This window comes from Hemiscyllium ocellatum, chromosome 24, assembly GCF_020745735.1.
Source record: "Hemiscyllium ocellatum isolate sHemOce1 chromosome 24, sHemOce1.pat.X.cur, whole genome shotgun sequence".
Taxonomy (NCBI): domain Eukaryota; kingdom Metazoa; phylum Chordata; class Chondrichthyes; order Orectolobiformes; family Hemiscylliidae; genus Hemiscyllium; species Hemiscyllium ocellatum.
In genome coordinates this window covers 26,955,107-26,976,869 of record NC_083424.1, presented here as the reverse complement: position 1 = coordinate 26,976,869, position 21,763 = coordinate 26,955,107, and the positions used below count along the sequence as shown (strand labels likewise).

At 41.2% G+C, this 21,763-nt stretch overlaps 1 protein-coding gene across 8 annotated transcripts in view; it reads left to right on the top strand.

Moving 5' to 3' along the window:
- The window catches only part of cux2b (cut-like homeobox 2b), a 327,451-nt gene extending 306,028 nt beyond the window's left edge, over positions 1-21,423 (top strand). For 7 of the 8 annotated variants that reach the window (XM_060843611.1, XM_060843610.1, XM_060843609.1 and 4 more), the window contains 3 exons: positions 1,175-1,363; positions 11,917-12,190; positions 18,847-21,423. In XM_060843611.1, coding sequence (XP_060699594.1) covers positions 1,175-1,363; positions 11,917-12,190; positions 18,847-19,717 — 1,334 coding nt within the window. In that variant the 3' untranslated portion in view covers positions 19,718-21,423. The remainder of the gene's footprint in view (positions 1-1,174; positions 1,364-11,916; positions 12,191-18,846) is intronic. The other variant, XM_060843617.1, reaches the window with a different exon arrangement.
- Positions 21,424-21,763: the final 340 nt, after the last annotated feature.

Here is a 21,763-nt window from a genome sequence, read left to right as displayed (position 1 = left end):
ATCTGGACAATTGCAGAGCCTATTTGCTGTTTGTAACCTCAGTCCCCCCTGAAATCCTGAACAGTGCGGGAAAAGAACTGACTGAGTTAACAGGAAAGGCAGTTTTTTTTTAAGGAGCATCAACATTTTTTGTATAAACAAGGTAAAATATGAGCTCCAGGTTTTGCCTGTTTAATGAAATAAATGCTTATGTTACACATTTTCCAAATAAAACCATTCTGTTTTTTAATTCTAGTAGTATTTAAACTTTGTGTCTTATGCTATGTTGTAAATTCTTACAGCAGTTGCATTTATTTATGATATTGTTACATTGGAAAGGGAGTGTTTCATAATAGACCTGAACTAAAGCATGATTAAATCAGAGTTGCTTAATATACCAAGTAATATGCACATATTGAGGGTGAAAATGTAAATGAATTCTATCCTTTTCTTAATGTTATTTGATGCTGGCTAAAAAAAGTCCATACCATAACCAGATGAGCATTAAAGAGCTCCTCAGTATTGCATGCAGAACTTTATTTATGTGAGTGTGGTATTTATTTGTCCACCTGCATCTGTTAAGGGAAGCGGTTTTATTTGTTTTCCAGAGGCCAATAAGAAACAGGTTCTGCTGTTTCTTAGAGGGGATCTCTAAGTGGAGAAACGTACTTATATGAGTGCACATGCATGTACACACACACACCATCCTTATAACAGCATAACCTCTGACTTGCCATTAGTGGGCAATTATTACACATGTCTCATTTTATTGATGATGCTGCCCCTTGTGTTATAAAGCAGTGTAGTGACTATTTCTATATCACATTCTTTGGATGATAATAGATTTTGTAGCATTTTTAATTTTTTAATAGAAAATAATTAGAAAGGAAGGTAATCATTTCTTGACAGTTCAGGGAAACTTCTAACAACACAAATGCCCTCGAAATGATCTTTTGGCCTCAGAACATTTCTCTCCAAGAACTGAAGGTTGTGTGTATAATCCAGTGTATTCTCTTGTTCACATGAAATTGGAAGATACAATGTCATTGGGAAATAGTATTTGTAAGTGTGTATTGTGCTGATTTTTGATATGTGCTATGCCTGTAATGAGTACATGTTATTGTAAAGTATTTGACTGAACTTTAGTTCTCTTTAGAAATGTTATTTGAAGTTGTCCTGTGTGTTTTTTTGAAAGGTCAACGACTCTTTGGAGAGAGCATTTTAGGACTGACCCAAGGCTCTGTCTCAGATTTACTTTCTCGGCCTAAACCTTGGCATAAGCTTAGCCTGAAGGGGAGGGAACCATTTGTCCGTATGCAGCTGTGGTTAAGTGATCCATTCAATGTGGAGAAGTTGAGAGACATGAAGAAAATAGAAAAAAAAGGTAAGCTCAATCCAAAAGCAGATGTATGCAAATAAGTGAGGTCAAATTTCAAGACTACTCCTAGTTACTAAATATAGTGTAACTAGAATTGACTTGGAACCGAATCCAGGAGCTGACTGGAACAATTCGGGTGTCCTGTTTTTCCATTTGTGTAATGACCAGTTCTAATGATTTCTTTCATGAGGACTTTCTAAAATGCCCTAATGATAACACATTCCTATTCTCATTCCTGTCCTTTCCTGAAAATGTACAATGTTGCCACACCACACGTGCATGAGTCGGTCCACTCCACTTCACAGTATCTGTATCATCAATTAGGGAAAGTTCCACGATGTCTCCTCTGCCTGTCTGTGGCTGCCCTTTAGCAGGTAATGAATAGGTTGAATTGTGAATTTCCCATGTCAGCAGGTGAAAGAGAATGATGGATAGATTTTATTTTAGTTTCATTTTTCTACCCAGAACAAACACATAAGTGGTAATACAGTGAGCACCCGTATATCCTTACGATCTGTTCTGGATTAAGTTTGGAAACAAAGTTTCCGACCGCGTTCACCAGTACAGAAGCTCCAAAACCCCCATCAAACTCCACCTTCCTTTTGCTCTGCCCATGATTTTCTCCAGTACAGAAATTCATCCTTGGAGATTCTCACTGCTTCTGATAGTTGTTATTTATCACTGTGATTTTTCATTGATATAATGCAGTATATTTAAGCATGTGTAAATGCAATAATACTTACTTTGGATGGGGAAACTGGGTGGATTGAAGAGTTCTAACTAAACATTGCTTTTATAAATATGCATAGCATCTTCTATGTGATCAAGCCTGGAATGAAATGCCAATCAATGAGACCTTTATGGAAAAAGTGGTGGCTAGCATGCATGAAAAGAAAATACAAAACTGAAAAGTTACTAATATTCAAAGACCAACTCCTAGAATTTTAACCCTACTTAATGTTGTGTTTGCTGGGTACAGTAGAGAAACTAGAATTGACTCTGTTTAGGGAGAAGCCTCAGCTACCCTCTCATGTGAAAGATTCCAAGATATTATTTCAAGGAAGGACAGGAGAGCTGTCCCAGTGTCCTGGTTATACTTAATCCTTGAGTGATATTAAATAAAAGGCAAAATATCTGGCCATTATCATATTGCTGAGTTGGTGCTTTTCCCACAATACAGCTGTGACTATAATTCCAGAAGTATTTTATTTGTTGTCAAGCCCTTTAAGACCTAAGGGCACCATGGAAGATGCTGCAAAATGCAAGTCTGTCTATGTCCGAGAGAGGAAATCCAACTCAAATTCCAATTTCTGATGGCTATCCAGTGGAACTGGCACCATGCAAAAAGGCAGTGTCTCATGGAGAGGGAGAGAGGGGAGTAAAGGAAAACGTGAATATATTTCAAAATGAAACTCCAAGCAAGTTAATGTTGTGCTGAGTAATTTTATATGACTTAAGTGCTGCCTTGCTGCCTTCCATATTTAGTATTTTTTTGACAGGTATCAGATATCTCTTATCAAACAGTGTGATTTGTGCTAAATTGGCCTCTCAGCAAGAAATTTGAACAACAGGATTTTAGGGTGTATTTTTCCAGCTCCCATTGGTCCTCCCATGGTGCTGTGCATTGTGGCCCTCTTACCTGATAGTATCTATTGGTTCTCTTCCCTTTTCTCTTATTTTCACTTCACATTGCCCTAAGTCTCCCCTTAATTTGTTTGGCTTCTCTCTGGATCCTCCCCGTTATTTTTACTTTGGTGAAGCATGTTGCAAAGAAAGGCGAATTCATGGGTGGAAGGCTGCCTTTGAGAGATGTTGCAGGGAAAACTTGGCCTCCTTCCAAGGGACTATGTTTACTTTCTCTTCAGTTTTTGTAAATTCACTCAAAATAGAATGGAAGGATGCGGATCTTTTCCGTGTCTCATGGGTGCTAACAGTTAGGAGCTATGTCTCACAGGTATAAGGAATTTATCAATTGACTGTTCTGTCAACCAAGGACAGATGGTACAATCCTGGCTTCAAAGTTTTACTCAGAATTGAAGTAGAATAACATGGCGCCTCCCCTCTGTCTCTGTTTACTTGTTCTTTCTTTCCTCCTTCCCTCCTATTTTCATACAGTCTCTCTCTCTTTCTCTCTCTTTCGCCATTTAGAGATGCTGTATCAGTTTAATAGTGCTACATTCACCCATTTGTGTATCATTCAGCTATCTTTATTACATAGGTCTAATAAGTTAGAATCCTCAGGGCTAAATTTCAAATCATTGCAACATGAAACTGTTTTTAATGGATAAGAAATGAATAGGTTCAGTAATATACGCCCAATTCATTGCACTTGTTGTCTGCTCTGTTGGTAATTTGAAAATTACCCCCTCTGTCTTGCAGATCTATGTGATTAGCAGCAAGCTTTTCTGTCAACAAAACAATTGGTGCTTCTTTAAAATTTGCAATTACATTTCCCACTTCATTTTTCTCTCTTGCATTCTTTCTTCCTTCCTTCCCTCATCTTCAGTATAGAATCATAGAATCCCTAAAGTGTGGAAACAGGCCATTAGACCCAACATGTCCACACTGACCCTCCGAAGAGTATTCCACCCAACCCCATACCCCCACCCTATTACTTTACATTTACCCCTAATGCACCTAACCTGCACACCTCTGAACACTGTGGCAATGTAGCATGGCCAATTCACCTAACCTGTACATCTTTGGGGGAGGAAACCAGAGCACCCAGAGGAAACCCACGCAGGCATGGGGAGAATGTGCAAATCCCACACAGACAGTTGACTTTAAAGGTATTTTGCATGTTCTACATGATGCTATTGACCAAGTAGCCCAGTCTCAGGATCATATCCTCACTTTAACACACCAGCAATGTTTGGCAGGGTCTGACACCCTATCCTTGGAAAATATTTATTAGAAATTTTTAACAGTTTTCAACAAAGCAGGTTCACTCCCTCACACACCAACTGTAATGTTTAATAAGTGAAGCCAATTTCTTAATCAGTTTAGAAATCTTGCACACCATTTATCTGTGTCCATCACAACTAAAGTTAAATTAGCTTCAGATTTCATACATTTGTAAAAATGTGTAGTTGATTAAAATTGAATGGCTAGTAAATATAATCAGTAAGCAGGTTGCAAACAGGCTTGAATTCTTATTAACCAGGAAAACCCAAGGCATTTTTCCTACTTTTGTGGATGTATTTTGGATGGTGAGTATACCGCCATTCTGTCACAGGTAGAAAAGCTCACCATATGATCCACCATTTGGCCCAATAAGAGCTGACAGGCAAGTGAGGACGAATATCTCGCCATCTCACAGGCCTCAACACTGGCGACGTGGGTCACTAGATTCTGGATCCTAAATTCCACCACACAAGGTCTAATCGTCAGGGGATTCACTGTGAGAAGGTAAAGCTTTATTTTCTTCTCACAAGATTGGGGTACACCCTTTCGAGGCCACTTTCTCGCCCATTCATGCCTCCAATTACCTTGAGATTGGGGCTGTTAGAGGGGAAACTAGCAACCTTTCACCTCACCGCAGAGGCAGATGAGCCAGAGAGGTGGCGAGTTGAAGACCTTGTGTGGCCATTAAATGACCATTTAGGAGCATTCATTGTTGATGATTTCAGAGTGTCACCCATGGACCTTCTCTCTCAGAATTTAATTGCTGACATAGCAAGAAGGGAATGAGTTCCCCTGAAAGCCCAGTATGTCTCATTATTTCACTTCCTCACCACCTCTCACCAGCAAGGGGGAACATTGTGCCCTTCAAATTGAAAGCAATGTTCATAACATAAAAAACAACTTTCCAAATTTACAGAGAAATGCATAATGTAGAAACTATACTTGCAGCAGTAACAATGTTTCCCGTTGATGTTTATCAAAAGTCTGTGTCTGTGTAAGAAGCTTTGATTTCAGAGGTTTCCAACCCCATAATAATGAGTTAATGATGCTAAACTGTGTGCTACAGACAACATATACAGCCCCCAGCTACATTCAGGCACCAGCAGCATAGAGAGTCTTCATAGAGAACCCTACATCCTAGCTCTGTAACTCCAAGTCATCTTTGAAATTTGGCTAAAACAGTTTATCTCTGTGTCCGTGATAGCTAAAGTACATGTATGATTGAAGTCAAGACTACCTGTTTACTGAAGTTCTCAACTCAAAATATTTTAACAAAGGCTTTCACCTGAATTGGATATTAGCAAATAATGATGGTGTGAACGATTGAAACAAAAATTGGATATATTATTAATTTACATAGTTTAAGTACTTTACCTTAAGAGGATGGATACTATTCCCTATATTTCATGAAGTTATTATTTCAAATTACTGTGGTACACATGTAGTGGGTGTACCGGTGTTAATCCATCATCTGTATTTTGTCGGTGGTAAGTGAATGCACAATAAAACCATTGTAGGATGCAGCAAGAAATATTAACCCAAGACACCCTCCAGAGGATTTGAAGTGTAACTGTTGGTCAAGTTTATACATTGTGATTTTTAAGTACTGTAATTGAAAGTATAAACAGTACAGCAGTGTTCCCGCTGCTAGATTCAGGATACTAATGTCTTCTACAAACAAAGCTGGTCTGTATAATATGAAGTTGTTGTTTCTGTCCAGACCTATTTTCTCTATCACATACTGTTAAGTAAACAGTCTTTGGCTTTCATACTTAGGCCAATCGTAATTAAAATACAAGTAATTGTGTCTCAATGTTCTTTTTGATCATTTAAGAAGGACTCCTTTGTTGTTGTATAAAAATAACAGAAAATTTGAAAAGGAGGAAAAGTGTATGCTTTTATAAACACACTTCATGACCATGAACACCTCTATCTGCTTTAATAAAAACTAATTCAGTTCCAAATCAAAGTGCTGGAGAAACTCAGCAGGTGCGAAAGCATCTGGGGAGGGACAGAGTTAGCACTTCAAGTTCAACGTGAATTTTCTTCAGAACAGATTCTCACTGTGCTTCATAACAGAGAAGCATGTTTTAATTGTAGTCTCTGTTGTGGTGTAGGAAGCACACCAGTCAGTATCCAGCAACACAAACAATCATGTGAAAATCGGTTTTGTATCTTGATTGAGAGATAAATATTGATGAAACATAGTCGGTTCACTCCACTTCTTCAAATTAGTGCCGTCTTTTACATCCACCTTTTCAAGTGGATGGGATCTTAGCTTCATCTCATCCAATAGACGGAACCTCAGTGTGGCACTCTCTCAGTACTGCACTGGGGTGTCAGCCTGGGTTTAGTTGCTTGAGCCTGGGAGTGAACTGAGGCAGGAGTGCTATCAACTAAGCCGTGGCTGACACTTTGACCCTACCTTGATAAGTACGGGAGATTGAACCGCTCCAATTAGCTGATCAACTTGTTACCTTTTAAGATTCCTGTGATTATGCTAAATGGTTAGTATCATTTTGTGGGAGTCGGTTTAGCTCAGTTGACTGGACAGTTGATTTGCAAAACAGTGTGATGACAATTGTGGGCGGCACGGTGGCACAGTGGTTAGCACTGCTGCCTCACAGCATCAGAGACCCAGGTTCAATTCCCGCCTCAAGTGACTCTCTATGTGGAGTTTGCACATTCTCCCCGTGTCTGCTCTGGTTTCCTCCCACAATCCAAAAATGTGCAGGTTAGGTGAATTGGCCATGCTAAATTGCCCATAGTGTTAGGTGAAGGGGTAAATGTAGGGGAATGGGTCTGGGTGGGTTACGCTTCGGCAGGTCGGCGTGGACTTGTTGGGCCGAAGGGCCTGTTTCCACGCTGTAAGTAATCTAATTTAATAGCGTGGGTTCAATTCCCACACACTGGCTTCTCAATCCTTCTCAATCTCTTCCCTAGCCTGAGGTATGGTGGCCGTCAGATCAAACCACCAGCAGTTGTGTGTCTGTAATGTCCATGGTGACTCACACTCACACCATTTTATTCATTTCAGCAACTGGGTTAAATATGAACAGTGTCAGAGGTGGGACCCACTTACTAGTTGATATATATTTAGATAGTAAATAAAGAAAACTGCTTGTAATTGGGTATCAAAAGCACTTCATGATCTGAAAGTACACTTTACTGAAAAGGTGACCTCCTGTGTACTCCACCTGACCTTCCCCCTTTACACCCTGATTCACCCTGAACAATGTGGGCCACATTTTCCAGCATATGCCTGCTCAAAACTCTTGAGCTGATAATGCTTTGATAGAGTAGAATCATGAAATGGTTACATCATGGAGACCATGTGGACCATTGTACATGGGCTCCTCTGGCTTTTCTTCATAGACCTAAAAAAAAGTTCTTCAAATCTTTGATTCCTTTCTGAAAGCTGTAACTGAGCCTAGCTTTACCACATACTCAGCTACTTCATTTCAGATCCTCACCCCTTAATTGCTTCTAATAAGATCTATCTTGTGCCATCTCTGATTCAGTTCCCAATCGTGTGAAATTGTTGTCCTTTTACACCAATTTCTAGTTTGTCAAAATTAAGGGGTAATGCAACATTTATTTTTCTTCACTTCTGAGAGCTTGTTAGTGAAATTAAAATGGTGTTTTTCTCTTCCTGCCCCCAAACCTGGCCGGACCAAACCTAACTTTCCTGGTCTTCTCACTCAGTCTTCCTGTTATCCTTTCTGTTCTTCTCACCATGACCTCTTTTATTCTTCAGTTGCACAGGTCCTTTGAACTCTCCCATTGTGTCTTAGCTACCTCCTCATCCTATGCTGGCTTCATACTGGTTTTGTGTGTCCTAATTATTGATGTGCAGTAAGTCACTAAAAGAGATGTGAGATAAATTGGGAAGAGCATAAGGATTTGGAGCTGAAGGGAAGGGGCGAGAAAGAGATTGAATGTACAGATAGAACAGTTTTGAAGTACATGGTGAGTGAGGGAATACTGCAGAAAGGAAAATAAACATGAAGAGGTCAGGCTGGAGAGTGAGAGCAAGCAGAGAAAGAGAATGGAGGAGCAGAGCATAAAATGCAACAGATCACTCCCAAATATTCACAGATCCCAAGCTATGTTAACCCATTGCTTTTTTCAATGTTTTCATGTCCTAGTGCTCCTATCTTCTGTACAATCTTTGCCACCATTCAGCTCTCTCTCTCCAGTCCAGCTGCCAACCGTCTACTACAGTTTGCTATTCCGACCCTGAACGTTGTCTTATTCCTCTCACACATGATAAGAAGAAATGGCTGAGGACATTGCTTATCGTAAGGCAGTGGAGTCTGACAATGTCCTGAGTGTAGTCCTGAGGATTTGTGTCCAGAACTGGCTATGCTTCTAGCTGTGTTATTCCTGTTAAGTTATGACACTGGCATCCACCCGATAATTTGGAAAATTGTCCAGGAGTGTAGTGTCCACAAAAAAGCAGGACACATCCAATCCAGACAGTGACCACTCTGAGAGTCTGTTCTTAATCATCAGCAAAGTAATGGAAAATATCATCAATAATGATATCCAGAAGCACTTACACTCAGTAACCCCTTTATGGATGGTTAGGTCCGATTACTGCAGCTCCACACCATATTATAGTCTTCATCCAATAATGAACAAAAGAGCTAAATTCCAGAGTTGAGGTGGGAGTGGCTGCCCTTGACATCAAAGCAACATTTGATTGAGTAATAATGCTACAGAATTGAAGACCTTGGGATAAACTCTGCATTGGCTTGAGCCTTACCTACTGGAGCGGCATGGTGGCTCAGTAGTTAGCACCACTGCCTCACAGCGCCAAGGGACCTGGGTTTGATTCCCCTCTCGGGTGACTGTCTGTGTGGAGTTTGTACATTCTCCCCTTGTCTGTGTGGGTTTCCTCCCACAATCCAAAGATGTGCTGCTCAGGTGAATTGACCATGCTAAATTGCCCATACTGATAAGTGTATTTGTCAGGAGTAAATATAGGGTAAGGAAACGAGTCTGGGTGGTTTACTCTTCAGAGGGTCTGTGTGGGCATGTTGGGCTGAAAGGCCTGTTTCCTTAGGGAATCTAATCTAATCTAAAAACTGAAAGGAAGATGCTTGTCATTATCCGTCAATCACATCAACCCCAAGACATGACTGCAGAACATGCTCGGAGCAATGTTCTAGTAACAGCCGCCTTCAGTTGCTGCATCAATGATCTTCTATCCATAATGAAGTCAGATGGAAGGATGTTCATTGATTATACAGTGTTCAGTTCCATTTCAACCACTCAGCTAATGAAAATTCTGGGTCTTTATGCAGCAAAACCTGGAGAATGTCCAAACCTAGCCTGTTAAATAGCTGGTAGCATTCATGCCAGGCAATGATTATCACCAGAAAGAGAGCCTAACCACTCCCTTCAAAGTCCAGTGGCATTACCATTGCTGAATCCTGCATCATCAACATCTGGGGGATTCCCATTCATCAGATACTTATCTAGCACACACAATACTCTGGATACCTGAGCAGGTCAGAGACATTTTATGATGAGTAAATCACCTCCGGACCCCTGCAATTACTACCATTGTCTACAAGAAGCAAGTCAGGAATGTGATGGAACACTCTCCATTTGTCTACAACAAACAAGAAACTTGACAACAGCTAGAACAAAGCAGCCTGCTCGATTGGTACCACATCCATGACCTTAAACATTCACTTCCTCCATCATCAGTACACAGTGAAGGAAGATATACCATTATAAGGTTTGCACTGTAGAACTCACCAAGACAGCTTCCACAGCACTTTCCAAACTCATGCTTTCTACCACTGGGAAAAACAAGGACTGTAGCTACATAGCTGCAAGTTCCTCTTCAAGTCACAAACCATCCCTGACTTGCACTAGAGCAGGACCAGAGCGGCTGAGCAGTGATCAGATTGAGGTGTACAAAGTAATGAGAGGAATAGATAGAGTAAATAGGGAGAAGCTGTTCCCCTTAATAGAGGGGTCAGTAACCAGGGGGCACAGTTTTATGGTAAGGAGCAGGTGACTAAGAAGTTAAACACTGAACAATAAAAAACTGCAAATACTGGAAATCAGAAACAAAAACAGAAATTACTGGAAAAACTCAGCAGGCCTGGTAGCATCTGTGGCAAGAAAGCAGAGTTAATGTTTCAGGTTCAATGACCCTTCTTCAGAACTAATTGTAATTGGGAGAAGGTTTGTATATATGGGGAAGATCTGCTTCCTGTAAAGATATTATTCCATTCTCCCGGTATCTCTGTCTCCATTGCTTCTGTTCTGATAATGCCACCTTCTACAGGCTCCTCCAAAATGTCCACCTTCTTCCTCAACCAAGATTCCCCAGCACCATTGTTGACAGGGCCCTCAGCCATGTCTGACCCATTTCCTGCACTTAGACCCTCACCTCTTCTTTTCCCTTCCATAACAGCGATAGGGTCTCCCTCGTCCTCATTTACCACCTCCCTAGCATCCACATCCAGAGGATCACTAACTGGGATTTTTGCCACCTCCAGTGGGATGCCATCACCAGGTACACAGTCCCCTCCCTTCACTTTTCAGCCTTCCGCAAGGAGCATTCCCTTTGGAAAATGCTGGTCCACTCGTCCTTCACTCGCAACACCTAATATACACGCATGCACACACGCACACACACACACAAACCATGCGCCTTCCCCTGCAACTGCAGAAGGGATAACACCTGCCCATTTACTTCCTCCCTTCTTAGTATCCAGAACCCGAACACATCTTCCAGGTGGGTCAGTGTTTGTCTCTCAATCTAGTCTGCTGCATTCACTGAGCACAATGTGATCTCCTCCAAATTGGGAAAATGAAGCATAAACTGGGCAACTGGTTTGCACATCACCAATGTTCTTATTGCAAAAAAGACCCGGAGCTTCCAGTTGCCTGCCATTTCCACACACCTGTTCCCTGGCCAATATCTCTGTCTCAGGCTTGCTGGAGTGCTCCAGTGAAGCTCTGCGTAAGCTGGAAGAGCAGCACCTCATTTTCTGCTTGGGGACCCTGCAGCCTTCAGGGTCAATGGTTTTAGGGCCTGAACACCTTCTCCCATGTCCTTACCCCAGTCTCCATACTCCAGGCCTTGTCATCACATGGGCTGTTACCACAAACATCCCATTGTTAGCTACTACTTGTCCCCATTAGCAACTATTGATTCCTCAAGCTGACCTTTACCCATTCCTTTGTCCAAACTACTTTTCCTTCCCTGGGCTCCATTACCATCTATCGTTTATTCCTTCCCCCTTCCCTTTCCCCCACATCTTTAGTATAAATGCCAACCTTTTCCTAGCTACCATCAGTTCTGAAGAAGGGTCACTGGACCTGAAACGTTAACTCTGCTTTCTCTCCATAGATGCTACCAGGCCTGCTGAGTTTTTTTATCGAGCAGTTTCTGTGATTTACAGGTTGTTTGAAGAAATATTTCACCCGGAGGGTGGTGGATCTCTAAAACTCACTGCCTCAAAGGGTGGTAAAGGCAGGAACCATGAAGTGTTTAGCTGAGCACTGAAGCAAGGCTGTGGGCCAAGTGCTGGAAAATGGGATTAGAGCAGGTCAATAGGTGGAAGTGACCGGCAGTGAGGGGGCTGAACAATAATTGCACTAATTGTTTTCTGTTTACTTCTCCTCAGCCTATTTGAAGCGCAGATACGGATTAATAAATGGTGGATCTGATAGTGATTCTCCGAGCACCCAGTCAGAATCGGCTAGTCCTGGCATTCAGCATCAAGTATTCCATCATTACCAGGTCAAAAAACCCAGAGTGGTGCTTGCTCCTGAGGAGAAGGAGGCCCTGAAGAAAGCCTATCAGTTAGAGCCATACCCTTCTCAACAGACCATTGAGGCCCTAGCCTCTCAACTGAACCGTAAGACTAACACAGTAATCAATTGGTTCCATAACTACAGGTTAGTATAATGATGTGAATGGGCTTTTAAACAAACTTGTGTCTAAATTTAACATGATTGTATCCTCCAGCAGAGGGTAACCAAAAATTCAGTAAGGGGGCAGAAGATGAAAATATGAAAGTAAGCTAGCTAGCTATTTAAAAGAAAATTGCAAGAGATTATTTTTAAGATATTCAAGAAGGTAAGAGCCAAGCGTGGACATTGGACCACTGGAAAATTGAGGCTGGAGATATAGTAATGGGGAGAAAAGAAGTGGCAGATGAACTGAGTAGATACTTTGCATCAGTTTCCCAGGGGAAGATGCCAGGAGCATACCAGAACTTCAAGAGAGTCAGGGAGCAAAAATGAGTGTAATGGCCATCACTAAGGAGAAGGTGCTGAGGAAACTGAACGTTCTGAAGGTGGAGAATCATTCACACCACATAGACCACACCCCTGAGTTCTGAAGGAGATGGCTGAGGAGTTGGTAGAGGCATTGGTGGTGATCTTTCAGGAATCACTGGAGTCAGGGAGGAACCCAGAGGACTGGAAAATGGTTAACATAGCACCCCTGTTTAAGAAAGAAGGGATGCAGAAGACAGGAAACTGTTAGGTCAGTTAGCCTGATCTTGGTCATCAGTAAGATTTCAGAGTCCATTATTCAGGATGAGATTGCAGGGTATTTGGAAGTGCATGGTAAAATAGGACAGAGTCAGCATCGCCTCGTCAAGAGGAGGTCATACCTGACAAATGTGTTACAAATGTGACAAACGAGGAGATATTGAGCAAGTTAGGCAAATGAGAGCCTGTGGACATTAACTATTTGGATTTCCAGAAGGCCTTTGACAAGGTGCCATAGAGGAAGATGCTAAATAAGATTAAGAGCCCATGGTATTATGGGAATAGTATCGGCAGAGAGTCGGGATAAAGGGACTTTTTCAGGATGGCAGTCTAGTGGAGTTCTGTGACGGTCAGTGTTGGAATCATATCTATTCATGTTATACGCTAACAATCTGGATGAAGGAACTGAGGGCTTTGTTGCTAAGCTTGCAGATAGGGGGAGGGACAGGTAGTGTTGAGGAAGCAGGAAGGCTGCAGAAAGACTTGGACAGGCTAGGAGAGTAGGCAATGAAGTGTCAGATGGAACACAATAATGGGAAAGTATGAGGTTGTGCACCTTGATGGGAAGAATAGAGGCATAGATCATTTTCTAAAAGGGGAAAGTCTTCAGGTGAGGATGCGAGCATCTGGGAGGTAGGACAAAATGGCTGAAGGAGCTTCACAAAATGGCTTCTGCATTGTTAAACTGCACTGAACCAGACAGAAACAAGAAACTGCAGACTGATGTAGATCCGATTGCAGAACTAATGGTTTAACCCTAACCACAGGCAGGGCAAATACAATTCTAAGAACAGGTTGTTTACAAGAAATCGTGGTAGGCTAAGGCAAAAATGCATGAGGGCCTCACACGATTTGATTGGTTGTTACTATGTGATCATGCTCCATGTCTGACTATGAACAATGTATATAAACCCATGCAAACTCTGTAAGTCATCGGATTCTTTTGGTGGTCTAGGAGTACTCATACTTCTGGGCTAATCAGAGTCTCCCGACCCAGCCGTATCAAAGAATAAACGATTGTTTGTGTGATTGACAAAGTGTCGTTTACAGGTGTGTTTATTGACCGATCACGGAACCGAGACCCACCCCTGGAGTCCAGATCTTCAGGACCAAGGGCATAGCTTCAGAGTGAAGGAGCGGCTCTTTAGAACTGAGATGAGGAGGAATTTCTTCAGATTGAGGGAGGTGAATCTGTGGGACTCATTTCCACAAAAGACTGTAGAGGCCAAGTCATTGAGTGTATTTAAGACAAAGATTGGTAAGGGGATCATGGGTTACAGGAAGAAGGCAGGAGAATGGGATTGAGAAATATAATCAGCCATGATTAAATGATGGAGCAGACTTGATGGACCGAGTGGCTTAATTCTGTTCTTATGGTTTATCTTATAGTTTGATGTTTATGGTCTTCTGTGGTATTTTAAATGCATTCTGTCCAGATGGAATTATGTGCATATTTTAATTTTGTTTCCTTAGTATAAATTTAATTTTCAATTTTCTGTGGTTGTTCTTGTTAAAATCTTAATAGTTTAACATTGCTTTCTGCTCACTGACCTATGGCTTTGTTATAGTCAGTCTTTATTTCCCTACCTGAATAGCTTAGAAGGAAAGCGGGGGAGGGGGAGGTATTGGAAGCAGAACTGTGCATCATGTTCTGATTTTGGATAGGTAGATTAAAGAAGAACAGCAATGTTGGGGTGTGGAAGACTTGAAAGTGTTGAAAATTTCATCCAACTGAGAGAAGTTGTCACAGTTCCAATTAAAGGTCACGTGTGTGCACTTGCTGACCCCAGGTAGTACCTGCAGAGATTCCGTCTCCATAGGAACCTGAGAATTAGGAATAAGGGTAGACCAATCAGCCCCTCATGCTTGCTTTGCTGTGCAGTTAAATCATGGATGATCTTTTACCTTCATGCCATTTTTCTGCACTGTCCCCATTTTATCAAACCTAGACGTTGCCTGGGCTGAAGAGATACTAAACAGGCTTAGTTGTTTTCCTTGGGGTACAAAAGGCTGAGGAGGGACCGGATTGAGCTGTACAGAGTTCCGAGGAGCACAGGCAGTGTAAATAGGGAGAAAACTTTCCCCTTAGTAGTGGGGCCAAGAACCAAAATGCAGTTTTCAGGTAAGGAGTAGGGGATTTGGAGGAAATGGATATCTAAAACGCATTGCTAGAGAGTGATAGAGGCGGGAACATTCAAAACATTTGAGAAAGATTTAAATAAGCTCTTGAGATGGTATAGCATATAAGGCTATGGGTTAAAAGCTGGAAAAATGGTTTTAGAATAGATGGATTTTGATGCTTATCTCAGAAATGTTGTGTCAAAGTGCCTTTCTCCATGCTATTTCTATGACTCTAAATTAAAGTCACGGATGCGGATGTTGCCCAGTATTTATTGCCTAACCCCAGTCATCAAGGAGAAGGTGGTGGGGAGCCACTGCCTTGAACTGCTGCAGTCCATGTGGAATGGGTAAACCCACAGTGTCCATTAGGAAGGGAATTCCAGGATTTTGACACAGCAACACTGAAGGAACAGTGATATATTTCTAAGTCAGGATGGTGACAGAAGGCAAAGAGTTGGGAATAAAATGTTTTTTTTCAGAATGGAAGCTGGTGACAAGTAGGATCCTGCAGGGTTTAGTGTTGGGGCCGCAGCTGTTCACTTTATATATAAATGATCTGGATGAAGGGACTTGGGTGCATTCTGGCGAAGTTCGCCGATGATATGATGTTAGGTGGACAGGCAGGTGGTGCTGAGGAGGTGGGGAGGCTGCAGAAAGATTTAGACAGTTTAGGAGAGTGGTCCAAGAAATGGCTGATGAAATTCAATGTGAGCAAGTGCAAAATCTTGCACTTTGGTAAAAAGAACATAGGCGTGGACTATATTTTTTAAACAGTGAGAAAATTCCTAAAGCCAAAGTACAAAGGGATCTGGGAGTGCTAGTCCAGGATTCTCTAAAGGTTGATTTGCAGATTGAGTCCATGATTAAAAAAAACAAATGTAATGTTGTAATTTATCTCAAGAGGGTTGGAATATAAAAGCAGCGATGTGCTTCTGAGACTTTATAAAGTTCTGGTTAGACCCTTAGGAAGGACATAGTGGCACTGGAGCGTGTCCAGCGGAGATTCACACAGATGATCCCTGGAATAATAGGCCTAACATATGATGATCAGCTCAGGATCCTGGGATTGTATTCATTAGAGTTTAGAAGGTTGAGGGGAGAACTAATTGAAACTTACGCGATAATGCATAGCTTAGAAAGGGTGGGCGCTGGGAAATTGTTTCTGTCAGCTGGGGAGACTAGGACTCATGGCCACAGCCTTAAAATTAGAGAGGGTCAATTGAGAATGGAAATAAAGGAGATATTTCTTCAGCCAGAGAGTGGTGGGCCTGTGGAATTCATTGCCATGGGCGCAGTAGAGGCCGGGTCATTGGGTGTCTTCAAGGCAGAGTTTGATAAATTCTTGATCTGGCAAGAAATTAAGGGCTACAGGGAGATTCCGGTTAATGGAATTGAAACGCCTATCAGCCATGATTAAATGGCGAAATGGACTCGATGGGCCAAATGGCCTTGCTTCCACTCCTATTGTCTTATGGTCTTATGGTGACTGGCTTGCAGGGGAAATTGCAGGTGGTAGTATTCCCATGTATCTGCTGCCCTTGTGCTTCCAGATGGTAGTGGTTGTGTGTTTGAAAGGTGCTGTCTGAGAGCTAGGTAAATTTCTGCAGTGCATCTTGTAAATAGTACACACTGCTGCTACTGAGTGTCATTGGTAGAGGGGATGGGTATTTGTGGACGTGCCAATCAAGTGGAAGGCGTTGATCTTTGACTGTTTTTGGAGTTGCACTAATCCAGACAATAGGGCGTTTTCCATTACACTCCTGACCTGTGCCTTGTCAATGGTGGACATGGTTTGAGGTGTCAGGATGTGAGTTACTCGCTGCAGGATTTCTAGTTTATGACCTGCTCTTGTACACATAATATTTAACATAATTCAGTTTCTGGTCAAGCAGCTGAAAATGGCTGGGCCTGGGACGGTTGTCTGAGAAATTCCTGCAGTAAAGTCTTGAGATTAAAAAGATTTCCTTCCACTAATCACAACTACCTTTGTGCAGGATATTACTCTATTCAGTGTAGACTTTATCTAATTTCCATTGACTCCAGTCTTGCAAGGGCTTCCTGATGACACAATCAGTTAATAATGGCTTGATGTCTTTCATATCTAGAAATCTATCAGTCGCTGTTTTGAACATTGCTATTGATTAAGCTTCAACAACACTCTAGAGTAGAAAATTCCAAATATTAACTCCCATTCTGAGTAGAAAAGTCGTCCTCATCTAAGTCCTAAATGAACTTCTTGTACTGAAACCATGTCCCTTTTTTTCTGGAATCCCAAGCAGGAAATGCATTTTTCCTGTATCAAGCTCTGTTAGAGTTTTGCATGTTTGAATAAGATGACTCCTCAGTCTTCTGAACTCCAGAGAATACAGATTGAGTCTCCTCCGTGTCTCCAGTTAGGTTAATCCTGCTGTCCCAGGGATGAATCAGATGAACCTTTATTGCAGTTTTTCTATGGCATTGCACAACAGGCAGAAATGTTACTGTCATCTTCGAGGCCTGTCCTGGGTTTTGATCTTCAAGTGAAAGTGTGGTGCGAATTAAATGTGCTTTCATCGGAAGCTTTTGCGGGAGCTATTTTCTTGTTAACAAGTCTTTTAAATTTTCCAGTTGCATTTGACGGCCAATATAACAAGATTCTCTCATTTTAAATGGTCGATCATTTTAAAAAGCAAATTGCCAGTTGTATATAAAATGTTCACAGTTCATGTTAGGTTAATGTGTTCAAATGATTGTGTATTTGGGCCTTAGAAATCTCTGACCTAATCAATGACTGAAGGATAACATATAACAGTATAAAAATGTATTTGATAATGAAATTCAATTCCATTGTACATATTTTCCAGTCAAATTCCATCTGCTATCTTTCTGGCAGACATATGGGACTGAGTTTTCAAAGGATGTAGGGTCAGGATCCAGTACAGGCAGCATTTCGGAATCGCATTGCCAAAGGTTGTCTCAGGACACCAGTGCCTCTGGGACAGTTGATAGTTTTCAAAGGGCTGGCAGTGAGGGAGGAATTGAGTTGCAGCCAATTAACAGCCCCTTAAGGAGCTTGTGAAGGGTCCTGCGCAATTTTCAATGATTTTTCTTTGGTGAGTGTGAACAGATGTTTCACTCTAGTCCAGGGCTGCTGAGATTGCCATTGGTCTCAAGTAGGCTCCTTTGACGTTATTTTTTCAAATGTGAGAGGCCAGCAAGCACCAGTTTCTCTTTGCCTTGGCTTCACTCCACTGAGTTTGACTTGCTGGCCAGTTGATGAGCTTCCTGCTCTAGCTTTATAGATCTCTATGGTAGCTGCTGTCTTCCCGGTTGCTGGTGCCACTCAGAAAGCTCCTGTTTCCTTGACTCTGAGGGTGTCTCCTGACCAATTCGTCCGGTTGCACTTCAAAGTAGTGTCACAGGCAGTGCAGCTGAAACACCAAATTGGAACCTGGAATTCACTTTGAAGATCCAACCCCTGCTGTACAGAAATGCATCCAGATTGTCCAGCTCACTGAATCCTGGGCTAATTCCAATTACCTGGACAACTCTGAACTCATTGAAAAAGGCACTCAGAAGTGAGAGGAGCCACGCAGCATCAGCAGAAAATGAAATTCCCTACTTCTTGAGGAAGAACTCTGCCAGGAGCTCTGTGTTTTCTAGGGCAACATGTGACCCTGTTCAATAGCCCTGAGGGAAAGGATCCTAAACTATCACACAGTGATTATAGTGACAAAAAAAAGGGACACAACAAAAATGCTGAAATATTTGAATGATTTTGAAGTGATTCTAAAGTTAAACATCAATGCTTCTAAAGTGAATGAATCACCTCATAGTGCAAAAAAAATCACCAGTTATTCTTTTCCTCTCAGGTTTAATTTTCAGATCACCTACTAATTTGTTTAATGAGGCTATAACTAATGCTGTCCTAACCACTGATATTTTCACTTCTGTAGGTCACGTGTTCGAAGAGAAACACTTGTTGAAGATCTTCAGGAGAATGACACAGACCAGGAGCCAACCAGTTATCGAGGGTATACAATCCACAATCATTCTCTTAGTGTTGGTCCACCACAGAGTTCTGACTCTGAGCCAGAAGACAAGAAAGCCATGTTTACTGAAATGAAGGACAAACGACCACCATTGGAGGCAGATGAGGTGGTGAACAGGGAGATTAAACAGGAATTCTGTGAGCATTGTGAAGAAGAGGATTATGACCATTGTGATACCTGTTGCATTCAAAATGACACAGGAAGTGCTGGTTCATTTGTACGCCTCCCTGGCACTGTAAAACAGGAGAGAGTAGGGACAGGCTGCAACCACGAGACACATTCATTAAAGACTACCACGGTGCTGCATATCCAGAATCCTCAGTGCTTGATCATTGGTTCCTCTAATTATGAGAAAATTCATGTTAACTCCTCGGACCTCATGTCTCCAGACAACTCGCCAAAGCCTAATGCAAGCGTTTCTGCGCCAAAAGTTACAGAAACCAATGGCCTAAACCCTAACAGTTTCAAAGCATTCTCTGAACCTCCATGTGGTAATCTGGAGGTGACTCTGAATCCTCCTTCTGCAGCATCTTCTCCAGGCTTAATGCCAGTTTCTCCAGTGCCGATCTCTTCTGCTCCCATCTCTCCGTCAGTGCCTACCATTTCAAAGGGGCAGTGCTTGATCCCTGGCACCGATGTGGTTGCTTTACAGTCGAGCACAAAGTTAAATAAAAGTATCCAGAGGCGGCATGCAAAGATGGCGAATCTGAACAACATAATTCATCGACTTGAAAGGGCAGCCAATCGAGACGAACCCACAGACTGGGAGTTCTAATGAAATGTTTTTTAGTGAGCAGTGACTTTATTATTTGCAAAATAGGATGCAACTCTGAACTCTTCAAGAGTAGGAAGAATTTTAAATGTTTAATTTAAATTGAGACTTGGCAAAGCCAAAACTGCAGTAATTTTTGCTGGAGAATTGAATTTTATGAATTTACTCTTCAATTAATCTTCCAGAATCGCATTTAGCATCTGAGGAAAAAAAATATTGACCACTATTTTAAACAAAAAATTCAAACAACTTTTAGAAAAAATATTTATTTGTACAAGTCTTATATTAAGGACTGGTTGCAAACTCTGCTGTAGCAATTTTCCTATTTGCCATTAGCTACAGAATGAAAATAACAAACATTGATTTTGTGCCACTAAATGCACACTTGAAGTCCTGTAGTTTGCCACAGGAAGAGATTAAAGACGATAGTATAAAGCCATTAAACAGCACTATGATCCAGAAGGCTGACCAAATTTGCTAGCTTATGGATAGAAATTGTTTTCTTAAATTTTGTCTGCAAGACAACTAATTCATATTAACAGAAGTGGACTCTGATATAGTCAAGAAGACTCTAAAAATAGGAACCTCAACACCATGAACTATGTACTTAGTTATTGGTCATGTGTTTTCAAACATTTGTAACACAGGGTGTTATGTGCAATTGTATATGTTGTAGAAACTTCTGCAATAGCCTTCCTTGAACAAGATGTAGCATGGTACGTGATTAACTCTTCACCCCCATTAGTCATTCACCCATGGTGTTCTGAAGAATGCCAAAAGCCTAATGAACAGAACTTTGCCTGACAAAAACAAATAATCTTGGAGTTTACATTTTGTTTTTCTAACCAACTATGAATCAAATCGGAAATGTTAACGAGGCAGCTGATTAAAATCTCTGGTTTTGAAGGAGAAATTCTACTTCCTGAATTGCAGTGGTCTGGTGTTCAGCAATAGCACATTATTCTGTGCGTGAACATCCTCTGTTACTGTAACACAGCTGGCCTTTTCAAATCAGTCTTGATTTTTGTCCACATTTTGAAGTTTTCTTTTCTCACTTTTTAAGATAGAGTTGATGTGATGGCATTGGTGTATTCTCTCATTACAGAAGGTTGATGTGGCTTTTGGCTCTTCAGGATTTCCTCTTGCACTTGATTTTGTCTTGTACCAGATCTAAATCCTGTTTTGCTCAAGGCTACGGTAATGCACTTGATCATATTCAGCTGATCCTTTTATCCCTATGTTCATCTTATCTTTTGTATCTGTTAAAAAGAAAACATGAAGGCTGATCTTTGCCCAGCCTTTGTAGTTTTTCTTTGCACTCGGTCACTAAATACAGTATATTTCTGTTTGCATTGTGTAAGAGGATGGACCTGCACATTGATTTATTCTCTGATGCAGTATTCCAAATATGTTTTTTATGTCTCTGTATTTGGATTAGTTGTTTAAAATATTACAGATCTGCAACAGTCCAAGTAGTAGGACAACTAAAGAGATATTCAAAAGAAGACAAACTGTATTGCAATGACATTATTGCTTTCATAACGTTGTTCATTCTTATGTTATCACCAGTGTTTTATGGTTCTTCTTTTAAAGACAGCTGATTTTTTTCCCCCTGAGAAGTATAGACAAAAAGAATAAGGACCAGCTCAACAAAAGTCAAACAAATTAAAATTGACACAAAGTAAGAGAAAATACAATCAAATAATTGACTTCATCATTTAGATTTAGTACCCTTTAAAGGCTAGTTTATCTGACTAATAAACTAGTGGATACTGCTTTATTTGATGTGATTCTAAAGTATACACTTTGTTTCATGCATTATGCATGCAAGTACACCCTGCAGATCAATCACAAAATGGCAACTGTATTAAACCAATTGTCATAAAAATTCTGTGCAACTGTTGCTGAATTAAAGATGTGCAGTTTTTAATGTGACAGTTGAGTCAATACAGTCAACATTTAACAATCAATCTATCGGACACATTCAACAAGGAAGTCTGTCTGAACAGAATACTGTTTCAGGCAAGAAAATATGAACATCCAGGCAAA